General features: G+C 44.3%; 1 protein-coding gene across 1 annotated transcript in view; it reads left to right on the top strand.

Moving 5' to 3' along the window:
* The window catches only part of LOC126305093 (transcription factor SOX-4-like), a 127730-nt gene extending 121823 nt beyond the window's left edge, over positions 1 to 5907 (top strand). The window contains exon 5 of the mRNA XM_049992010.1: positions 5587 to 5907. Coding sequence (XP_049847967.1) covers positions 5587 to 5907 — 321 coding nt within the window. The remainder of the gene's footprint in view (positions 1 to 5586) is intronic.
* The last annotated feature ends 6347 nt before the right edge of the window (positions 5908 to 12254 follow it).

Raw genomic sequence — 12254 nt, 5'->3', positions numbered from 1 at the left:
TCCCCTCCACATTACTTACCCTATCCACGCACACCATCTTCAGCGTTCTCTCGCGGGACCACACTTCAAAAGCTTCTGTTGTCTCGCTGTCTGTGCTGACCATTATCGTCCACAGCTCTCTTTTATACGAGCCTACGCTCCAGACAAACACTTTTGGAAAAGATCACCGAAGAAATTTACGTTCTGTATTGACCTATACTTCTTTTACACAAAAGCTAGTCTTTCTGTTGCCAGTCTGACGTGGAATGGCGATAAAAGAAAACGTGTTAACATTTACGGGAAAACTACTCTACTGATCAGTTGTGCACCTGCTCGGCTATTTAAGATCGACAACTGCACGTGTATGGTGATAACTGATACTTGCCTGAAGCAGTATTTTATTTCATATTCAGCAAATTTCGTGGGAAATATTCCGAACTGACGCTAACCAGAGTAGAAATACTGTCCTGAACAACTAGTGCTCTGCAATTTGCACGTACAAGGTGAACAAAAAACTTCGCATTTGGCGGCTGGTACGCGATTCCTCGTACCAGTTTGAGACAAAAGAGTTTCTAGAAAAACCTAGTCCCACCAATAGGCTCGATAGAAAAGCGATGACACAAGCCATGCTCTGGCAACGCTGCAACTGCGTCCAGAGTGGCCGAAAACAGGTCGCGTGAGATGTCCTGTTAGCTCCGTGACTCGAGCCAATGCCGCGCCGAACGTATATGCAGACTCGCAGATGTGCGAGTCGCGTTCGCGCCTAACTTTTCAGTTAACAGTATCCACAACACAGTATCTTCTGTATTTCTTTCTGTCAATGTTACCTTTAATTAAACTTTAAGAGATAAAATGAACTACTTTGAGACATAAACGACCAAGCAAATAGCAAATAATAGTGGATACGGTAACATCGTCTGTATCCAGTGGGAGAACACAACAGGTACCCTACACTAGATGTTTCAGACTCATCTTCATAAAGCCGGTACGTACACGAGCTAGGAACGTTCACTTCACAGATGATGTTCAAAGCGACCACCTCGCATTTGTAAACACTTCGTCACTCACTGGCTCGTACTTCGCTGTACCCTGCGCAACTCACCTGCATCCACCATTGTCCGAGCAGTACGCATGTGAGCTATTACGTCGTGTATATCCGTGCGTGGACTACTATACACTTCTTCCTTTAAGTGTTTCCACAAGCAAAAATCTAGTGGATTATGGTTCAAATGGCTCTGAGCACTATGGGACTTAACAGCTATGGTCATCAGTACCCTAGAATTTAGAACTACTTAAACCTAACTAACCTAAGGACAACACACAACACCCAGCCATCACGAGCCAGAGAAAATCCCTGACCCCGCCGGAAATCGAATCCGGGAACCCGGGCGTGGGAAGCGAGAACGCACGACCACGAGCTGCGGACATTCCGCCAACCGATCGAGAATGGAGGAAGCTGCATCACTCCGACTATCCTCGAGACCTTCCATTCATCATTAAATCACCCTCCTCCCGACCGCTTAAAGTCGCATACTCCACTGTAGCATAATGAAGAAAACAGCAAGAAGTGGTGCAGGAGATGGAATGCTGCAACAGTAAAACATCAAGATCTACCAGGATTTGATCTGAAGAGAAGTGACTGGATAGGATAAGAACTAGTCACGCCAGGTGCAAAGCTCTGATGCACGAGTGGGGACTCTCCAGCTCTCCAGCCTGTGGTTGTGGCGCCCGAGAACAAACCGTCCAGCATATTGTCAGAGACTGCCCTTTCAGAGAGTACCCAGTCACTTCATTAATGCTGCCGCCTCTGCTGTCACCTGGCTTTTCAACAGATGCTGAACTAACAGTCCTAATGTTATAGTTTAAACGTCCTCCTTTAAGTAATATTGAATTATTGATTTTAAGAATTTGTAAGTATTAGTTTTGTGCCTAAATCCTTAAACATATAATTCTAAACTGTATGTATCTCTCAATATTCGCTGTTGTCGCCGTAAGGTAGATAAATAAAAGTAAAAGCACATCGCCATTGATAAGTACGTAATATCCAAAGTTAATATGCTAATCAAAACTGTCGTGTAATTCTGTCATTGGCAAGTGTCTTTGACATGTGCTCAGCAAACAGCACATAATACGGCGCTGGTGACGGGCACGCGGCCGTGGTTAAAGAACTCTGCGTCCTTACTTACACTCCATTCACTGCGAATTTCTTGCCCAGCGCAAAGTCCCAAGCGACTAGAAAAAAGCGTAGTTGAATTCTGAATATAAGAAGGGTATAAGAAAGAACCAGCAAAATTACAGACCTATATCCTTAACATCGGTCCGCTGTTCTTCAACATATTCTCAGATCCAATATACACTAATGGCCATTAAAATTGCTACACCAAGAAGAAATGCAGATGATAAACGGGTATTCATTGGACAAATATATTATATTAGAACTGACATATGATTACATTTTCACGCAATCTGGGTGCATAGATCCTGAAAAATCAGTACCCAGAACAACCACCTCTGGCCGTAATAACGACCTTGATATGCCTGGGCATTAACAGAGCTCGGATGGCGTGTACAGGTACTGCTGCCCATGCAGCTTCAACACGATACCACAGTTCATCGAGAGTAGTGACTGGCGTATTGTGACGAGCCAGTTGCTCGGCCACCATTGACCAGACGTTTTCAATTGGTGAGAGATCTGGAGAATGTGCTGGCCAGGGCAGCAGTCGAACATTTTCTTTATCCAGAAAGGCCCGTACACGACCTGCAACGTGAGGTCGTGCATTATCCTGCTGAAATGTAGGGTTTCGCAGGAATCGAATGAAGGGTAGAGCCACGGGTCGTAACACATCTTAAATGTAACGTCCACTGTTCAAAGTGCCGTCAACGCGAACAAGAGGTGATGGAGACGTGTAACCAATGGCGCCCCGTACCATCACGCGAGGTGATACGCCAGTACGGCGATGACGAATACACGTTTCCAACGTGCGTTCACCGCAGTGTCGCCGAACACGGATGCGACCATCATGATGCTGTAAACAGAATCTGGATTCATCCGACAAGATGACGTTTTGCCATTCGTGCACCCAGGTTAATCGTTGAGTACACCATCGCAGGCGCTCCTGACTGTGATGCAGCGTCAAAGGTAACCGCAACCATGGTCTCCGAGCTGATAGTCCATGCTGCTTTAAACGTCGTCGAAGTGTTCGTGCAGATGGTTGTTGCCTTGCAAACGTCCCCATCTGTTGACTCAGGGATCGAGACGTGGCTGCACGATCCGTTAGAGCCATGCTGATAGATGCCTGTCATCTCGATTGCTAATGATACGAGGCCGTTGGGATCCAGCATGGAGTTCCGCATTACCCTCCTGAACCCACCGATTTCATATTCTCCAAACAGTCATTGGATCTCGACCAACGCGAGCAGCAATGTCGCGATACGATAAACCGCAATCGCGATAGGCTACAATCCGACCTTTATCAAAGTCGGAAACGTGATGGTACGCATTTCTCCTCACCAGTCAACGCCGGTCAACTACTGTTTATATATGAGAAATCGGTTTTCCCATGTCAGCACGTTGTAGGTGTCGCCACCGGCGCCAACCCTGTGTGAATGCTCTGAAAAGCTAATCATTTGCATATCACAACATCTTCTTCCTGTCGGTTAAATTTCGCATCTGTAGCACGTCATCTTCGTTGTGGAGCCAGTGGTGTAATAAATTTCCTTGAGACGAAAGATCTTTTACCCACAAAATCACCACCGATTTAGAGAGAAACGCCCGTGTGATACTCACCTTGCCCGTTTCTCACACGATATATTGTCAATTACGAAATAAGGTCAACAGCCAAATTGCACGCTCCTAGATGTTCGGAAAGCGTCGTGCACATATACCTTGCTGTTAGGGGTCAGAACCACCTACCTATCACACTTCAGAAGATATGACGTCATAAACAATGAGACTCATAAGAAATTGCCGCATTATGCAAGACGTTTAAATTTGTTTCTTCAGTATCACTACTTCTATTTTGCAGATGGTATCCCCATAAACACCTGGCAGCGGTTTTGACAGCTTTCAGTTACAAAGCGCAAAAGGCTACAGGTCAAAACAATAGCCGTCCGTAGAGCTATGTAGTGTCTCGCCATAGCGACGTTGACGAAGTCGCGTTTTGGACACGCAAAGCACCTGTACTTACACATCCCTACATTATACATACTTCATTGTACGACTGTTTCATAATTTCAATGACGTTTTCACGAATATATGTAAATGAAATTTTTTCCGGTAGTAATATTACAAATAAAGTTTATTTTTTCTTTCGTTTCTAATAGAAAATTGGCAAAATGAATACGCAGGCAATGCCCGGATTGTTAGGTTGTAAATAGATAAAAGTAATCGTCATTGGGCACCTTACATTATTATATACATAGGCGGCAAACCTTGAGGTGAGTGACTCCCTGGAAGTCGGGCGCCTCTGTCTGCACCACGTGGACGAACAGCGTGACGTCGGATTCGCAGCTTTAGATGAGATTTTTGTCCTCCAGATAGGTCGTAATAGGTAAGCGTAAAACATATCCTACAATACACCGGTGTCAGCGGTATCGGCCTACACCTATGTGCAATTGTCCTGCGACGCTTCGTGGAAACTGGAATGACCTGCGCTTTTTTCGAGTCGGTAGATAGCCTTCGTCGGTAGACCGACCGACGACAAACTGCTGCTGAAAGGGGAGCGAGTTCCTTCGCAGAATCTCTGTAAAAATCTTAGAAGTGTCGCAACCCGTCCACACGTCTTTCCAGTAATAAGCGATTGTACTCGCTTTTGCATCGCGACGACTTGCTTCGGTGTTTGTGACATCGGCGGCCAGGTAAAACAAGGCCTCGACTGCCAACCTCCGCGGTCTAACTATTACGTAAGACCGAATTAATTATTTCGACCTGCTGTCTGTCATCTTCAGTTCAGGTAGCACTGAAAGACTCGATCCGCTGACAGTCGTTGCATAAGACGAAAACTCGCAGATGCTTCGGTACGTTTTAATGAGGAATTGAATTTACGTGTACTCGAAGCCGATTAGTAGTGTCGCCTGTGACTCGAATGGTTAGTCATGCTCGATTGCCGATTGGTAGATTAGAACGAACAATGATGTGTCTTTCAGAGCTGCAGAAACGTTTATTGGGGACACAAGTTGTAATGTCGGCTACATCCGTACCGTTCCCCGTAATAATTCTACGATAGCTTTTTTCATTTTTTATTTTAGCAGCCACCTCATCGCGCACAATGTTACTAGAGACTCAGTTTAAGTTTTTAGAAATATTCTGAAACAAATTATTATTGTTTGTGATACCATTGCTCTGTTTCAACAGTTACACACTTTTACTTTCATTCCAACGCCGTCTGGAAAGACGCTCTACATTCCGACGTCGATATTTAAAGAAAACGCGGTTTTGGAAGGGTTGAACAGCTTCTTGAAGTAATTAACATAGTTGTACACACATTTTTTGCTCGACATAAGGGGTCGAAAAGGAGTGACCAAGGGACGAATCTGGCGATTACGGGGCAGTGGGACATGTCCTTGAGGTTGGCAGCTGTTTGGCGTGTCGTGTGACGGCGGGCACAGCAAACTCCGGAGCGGGCGGCAGCCCAGCCTGACATCGCGCCGCGTCTCGCCTCCCGGAGCCGGCGGGCCGGTCCAGCGCGGTGCGCCTCCGGCCGCCCCCGCCGCCCCCAGCTGCCGCTGCCGCTGCCGGCGATCAATACGGCCCGCTGTGCCTCCGCCGCCGCTTCCGCCTCCCCCGCCCCACGTGGGCGCGGCCGGCCGGCAGGAGGCGAGGGCGGCTGCCGTGTGATGCCGCACTGGCGCTGCCTGGCAACCGCGGGGCCCGCAGCGCCGGGCCGAGGTCACGCGCCGCCGAGGCAGGAGGAACAGATACACGTCTGACGGCACGCAGTCCTCGCCTTCCGACAGCACGGCTTCCAAACTTCCGCCCGCGCCCTGTGCTCGCCACGCGTCGTGTATTCTACAGCGGAGAGAGCGCCTGTCCGCGGCGATGTGTTGTGTTGTACAGGCGCCGGAAGTCAGTTTACGGGGTGGAGTTCCATGCCTGTTGCACGTGGTCGCTCAATACAGGGACGGTTAATGCTGGTCGTAGTTGAAGGTATAGTTGTTGCTCGACGATGTTCCATTTGTACTCCATTGGAGACAGATCTGGCGATCGGGCAGGCCAACGGAACTTGCAGAGTACGTTCCGTTGCAACAACGATGCGGGGGCTACCGTTATCCTGTTGGAAAACACTCCCTGGATGCCGTTCACGAATGGCGACGAACTGGTCGAATTTGCAGTCAGGATGCATGGGATAACCGTGTGAGTTCTCCTGGTGTCATAAGAATTCGCACCCCAGACCGTAACTCCAGCCGTGGGTCCAGTGGGTCTAGCGTGCAGACAGGCCGGTTGCAGGGAACTGGTCTCCTTCTAACCGACACAGGGCCGTTATTGGCACTGATTCAGGTCCAACTTTCATCAGAAAACACAATAGACCACCACTCTGCTCTCCAATGAGTTCTCGCTTGATACCACTGTGGTTTGGGGACAGTGGAATGCACTCTACAGGGCGTCTGTCTCGGAGCTGCCCCTGAAGTATCCTGTTTGTAACAGTTTGTTGTGTCACTGTGAGCCCACTGCCGATCAGATTGCTGCTGCAAATGCAATACAATGCGCCAAAGCCATACACCGACCATTTTGGTCTTCCCTCTCAATAGTGTAATGTGGTCTTTCGGGCCCACTCTTCTCATAACTGTACACAGTCATGTACAGTGGCTGCATTCCTGCCAAGTCTTTCTGCAGTATCGCAGAAAGAACATCCACCTTCTTCTAGCCCTATTGCATGACCTCATTCAAACTCAGTGTATTGTTGATGGTGTTTGTGTCGCATTTTTGACTAATATCAGTTCACTGTGTTCAGTTTTAAAGGTAACACCATTGACTGTTACATCGTGTATTTAAAGCAAGTGTGATTTGCATCCTCACAGCGGCGCTACAGTGCGAATGGCGCGAAATTTGAACAGATATCACCTTTTAGATGTACAGACACGCCTACCAGCTTTCGCTCATTTTTGACATCAGCTCATATTGAAGAAACCTCATTCTCCTCTTATGTGTGTCCACCTTCTCTGCTGCTCCATCTGTCATTCTCCTCCTCTCCACTCATTCACTCCCTCTCCCTCTCTCGCTCTCTCTATCTCTCTCTCTGCCTCATCATCTCCTCCTCCACCTCTCTTTGTCCATTTCCTGCATCCCTTCCCACTGACCATATCCTCTCTTTCTCTATCTCTCTTTCCATCTATACCTCTGCCTCGGCCTCATTGTTTATCAGTTGCCCACCTGCCCTCTTCACCTTGCACCTTCCCCATGCATTTCCACCTCCTCTGCTGCCTCTACCCATTTCCTCCTGCTCCTCACTCTCACAGTCCCATTATCTATCTATCTCAACATGTTCCTAAGCATGCTAACTGACACATGTAGCCCCTGCAATACAGTTCTATAAAGCAGGCCAGTATTACACTCACAACACAACTGTCTTGCAGGGCAGCCTACATGTCAGGGCCCAGAAAACAGTTGTTGCCCCTTGACATACAGATTGCCCTGCAAAGCGTTTTTATTTGGCTGTCCAATGCTGCTCCCACACAATACACCTGTTATGCAGGTCGTTCTATATACCGGGGCCTGGAAAAAGCTCGTATCTGCTCTCCTACTGGAGCTAGGAGGTTATAGATCCCAGATACTCGTGGGATTTGCTGTTTCTGTGCCAAATTTGGCGGAAATCGATCCTGGGCTTTGGGAGGAGATCATGCATGTGCACAAATAAGCTCTGATTTATACTTACTTATGTAACACATTACATAAATGAAACTTCCTCATGAATAAAAAATAAATCCCAGTTCTCCAATTCTTCCACGGACAACGTGAATTATATGTTCCCACGTTATGATTCAAATGGCTCTGAATACTATGGGACTTAACGTCTGAGGTCATCAGTGCCCTAGAACGTGGAACTGTAAACCTAACTAACCTAAAGACATCACACACATCGACAACTGAGGCAGTTCCCATATTATTTTAGTGAACTCTCACTACAGGCTGAAGTGGAAGGGAATAAATTTTCGCATGCTTGTGTCTCCTTTTTCAATGTGATTTCGAAGTAACTCTGAACAATTATTAAAATTTTCACTGTCCATTTGCAGAAAGTCGAAATAATCATCAGGTTCTGAGTATAACATTTTCCTTATGCGGGTGTATTTCTTGGTGAAATTTTATTCTTCTTCTTTAAACACACTTCCAGAGCCAATGTTAGAAATGCTTTAACCCAATTTGTAGTCATTCCTACTAGTGTCAATATACAGCATTTACACGAACAGCGTCTTATTCAAAAGTAATGTTGAATTGACAAACTTTGTTGTTACGTGTGTGGTCTTGTTTGACAAATTCGTGGCTAGATAAGAGCAAATTTCACAAACAAGTTTGATTCTGCACGAGGGCCTCTACATAGAGAAGGTGAGGATGTGGCCAAGACAAATGGCCAAAAACTGTCATAGCATCCGGTGCGCGGGAAAGCAGCTTTCACGGACATATGTTCCAGAAAGTTCGTGGTGTATGTAGACCTTGCGTATCGTGGGAAATGCACAGAACGACTGTGTCGTAGGTGAGTACCCGAAGGAGCTCTGCTGACGTCATAAAGTAGTAATATCAATTTATTAACGCCTCAGTTTACATAGCATGCGTCAGTCACAAACTACAGCGGAAAGTAGAGATGGACATCTAATTTTGTAAAATGAACGTTAGTAAAAACGTCAGTTCATTAGTCCATAAATTTGACTGGCGTGTGTAAGTTAACATCGCAGAACTGCGCCGACTGGCAGCGCCTTGGCGAGACACGGTAACTGGACTGACACAGCGGAAGGGAATTTTCGGTGAAAATGTCAGCCTCAGTACTAACAAAGTCTTCGGACGAGTGCTAACGCAATTCGGACAATACGCCGAGTGTTCAAAACAGCTTCTGAGTTTTTGTTTCGCCCATATATACGTAAACTGTGTGTCAATCAGGTCAGGGCCATGTCTAGGAGTTTTACTAAGCGGGAGAGTTTAAATTTGCCGCCCCTTCTTTCACACCCACTCATAAAAATCAAAAAATTTTTAGAGTAATTTGGGTCATGTATTTCGAAATAAATGTCAGTATCTGACAACTTTAACTTATTTTATTAAATGAATTAAGATGAGAGAAAACAAACATAAACCATTTTCAAATATACAAGAATATACCATATATACAATAATCAATTTAAAACTTGGCTTCCTGAGCTTTTTTAGCTGCAAAAACTTATGGAAGTTTATGGAAGAAGCTCGTTTGTGCTCTATGGATATTACACTGAGGTTTGTTAATCTTTGTTAAGCAGTCACGCTCCTCAAATAATTTTTAATTAGTTTCAGCTTGGTGAAACTTGTTTTTCCAGAGGAAACAGAAGCTGGTATGGTAAGGAATATTCTTAAGGCTGTAGTAATGTTGGGATACCCCTGTACCAATTTATTTTTATAAATCAAACAATGTGGATGATGCAGTGGCATTTTGCAAGTCTCTCTCTCTCTCTCTCTCTCTCTCTCTCTCTCTCTCTCTATTACCAGGGCATGGTGTTAAAAACTTTCAATTTCAAAAATAAATTCTTCCTTGTTTAGATCCTCCGTGCAGGTGACAGTTCTGCTGCTTTGGCCTTTAAGTCCTCCACTTCCATTTCTCGAATTTAGACACCACACAGGAAATTAAATTTTGCACTAATGTTCTCCAGTGCAGTAAACTGGGTACTCAGCTCCATTATCACTCTGTCAATTATTGCCGACAGGGACATCTTAAACAAATCTTCCTGTGAATGTTGGATACTTCGTCCTCAGAAAGCTCATCGGTCATTTTATTCTTTCTGCTGTTCCTTTTTTCTGCGAATATCGTTGATACCTCATTGTCTTCTGCGAGCACTTCGGCCTCAGAAATAGCTTCAGTGGTACAAGACTCTCTGGAAGTTTCCAGAAAATTCAAAAGGCCTTGAATGTTTCCAACAGCTTTATCAATTATAACGTCCTCTCTTTGCAGAAACTGATGATTTTTTTTCAATATTACGTGCCAGAAACAAGTTAAGGCAATAAATTTGATTCTCATTTTTTTTAAATAGAGCTTTCCTCTGTTTTTGTTTGTGGTGTTGAGAATTTATAGATTTCCTCCAGCGCCTTTACAACTTGATGAAAATGCTTATAAACTTCTTCATCTGTCTCTACTGTTGCAGACCACCTAGTCTAGCTCTGGGGTTTTAATGTTGTAAGTTTTCCCATCTTGATGTGGAGCCTATGAGGAACAGATACAAACGTGGACCATCCCAAGGAAACGTTTGGGCTTCAGCAGGTGTGTTGGCTGCATGTGCCCCTGCTAAACCTGAAGCGTGAGCAGCACATGGTACGAAATACACCAGGTTGTTCTTCCCAAATATTCTTGAATGGACCCCTTTGTACTTTCCAGCCTTGTTTGCCCCATTGTCATAAAACTGACCTCTGAACTTTAGTGTTCAACCCAACTTGTTCTATTTTTTCAATATCTGTTGACTAAGACCTTCTCCTGTTTTGTCTGTAATTATAAATTATTCAAAAAAACTTTCCACAAACTCTGAGTTAATGGCCTTGACATAGTGAACTATTTGAGTCATCTGCTCTCCAGTGAGCTCCCTCTTTTTATCAGTGGCTCCGCTTCCGAGAGAAGACTCTAGAGCCTTCCAAGACCAAAAACAAAATTTATGGTTTGGTGAATTTCCAAGGGCAGGCAATTTTCCACTAAGCTTTTTCTAAATTAACAGTCCCTTCCTCTTTAGCTAAGAATGATTTTGACTCAGAATTTGAGCCCAAGTGACAAGATAATCAGCAGCTAATACAATATAAAGCGTTTTTGCTGTCACTATAACCAAGCTATGATCTTTTAACTTTTGTCCCTTGTTTAACTGCTTTAGAAACCAATCTTTACTTAAATTGTGATCTTCTCTATAGCTCTGACCGATGTCAGGATCACGTTCGTTTTCTGCTCTCTTTTTTATAATGTTACATCTTTCATAGTCAGAAAACCTTTTCGGCCATGTATCAGGATCGTTAAAATCAAACTGAAACTCAGAAGTTTCATCCTTTTGCTGAACACTAGGTGATGTTCCAGGAAGTAGTGTTTCACATTACTTCACAGTGTCGTCTATTACCTTTGTACTCGGGCCATCTTTGGTTTCACCTGAAACCAAAAAATATATAATCCATAAGAGATTTACTGTATTTGAGTAATTTGTTTACGTCCTTCTCTGTTGTGGTAGTGTTACAGTAACTGTAAGGGATCGATAACTGAGCCAATCCACATGAAGTGGCAGAGTCAGGCTTGCGTGACCATTTTTAAATAGTTTGATTTTTTAATGTGATTACAGTATAATTGAGACCAAAACAGCTTTAAAAAAATTATCTTGCACTATTACTGAATGGCGGCCATTTTTATTTGTAAGTGCAAGACGATTTTGCAGTTTGGAGACGTTAGCGATAATTTGAAGACCTCAGATGGGATTAAGTTATAACTGTGCAAAAAAAAGTGTCCTTTACAACATTGTCATTACACAAAATACCCTAAATTCAATTTATATTATATAATCTACCATGATGTTTCGTTTTCTTTACTGACAGCAGACTTTGTAAAAAGGAATCCAATTTTCGTGTCTGGGATAACACCTCACTTTCTTCTTTCTTCTTCTCTTCTGCTATTTTTCTATACATTGCCCCACTAATCCGTTTTCGACCGTCCATCAACTGTACAAGTTATTAAACAAATTTAAATACACAACAGAAGAAAAATAGAGAGCAATACAACAGAAAACAGTGATACGCCATGTAAGGCTATCGCGCCACAACAATAAATGGCGACGGGAGAGAGTAGGCCGCGCGCGCATTATGTCTGAGAACTTCAGTGTGAAACTACTCCCTGTCAGCCAGTGTCGACATCTTCGCCGATTTTCGGCTGATGCTCGCCAATTTAAGGAATACAAAGCCAGACAATGGTTTTCTTAGTCGACAGCCGAAATTCTGGCAGTTTTCTTGTATTGCTGCAAGTACAATTAAATAATTTAATTTAACTACTAGATGCACATTGTTATTAAAATGTTAACGTTCAAGCAAGAAGTTCCATAAAGTTAATAATGGTATTAATATTTTGAATGGACCTTTAGAACAGATA

Source organism: Schistocerca gregaria, unplaced genomic scaffold (assembly GCF_023897955.1).
Source record: "Schistocerca gregaria isolate iqSchGreg1 unplaced genomic scaffold, iqSchGreg1.2 ptg000246l, whole genome shotgun sequence".
Taxonomy (NCBI): Eukaryota; Metazoa; Arthropoda; class Insecta; order Orthoptera; family Acrididae; genus Schistocerca; species Schistocerca gregaria.
Note: the sequence above shows the minus strand (reverse complement) of the source record. Positions and strands in the feature narration are given on the sequence as shown.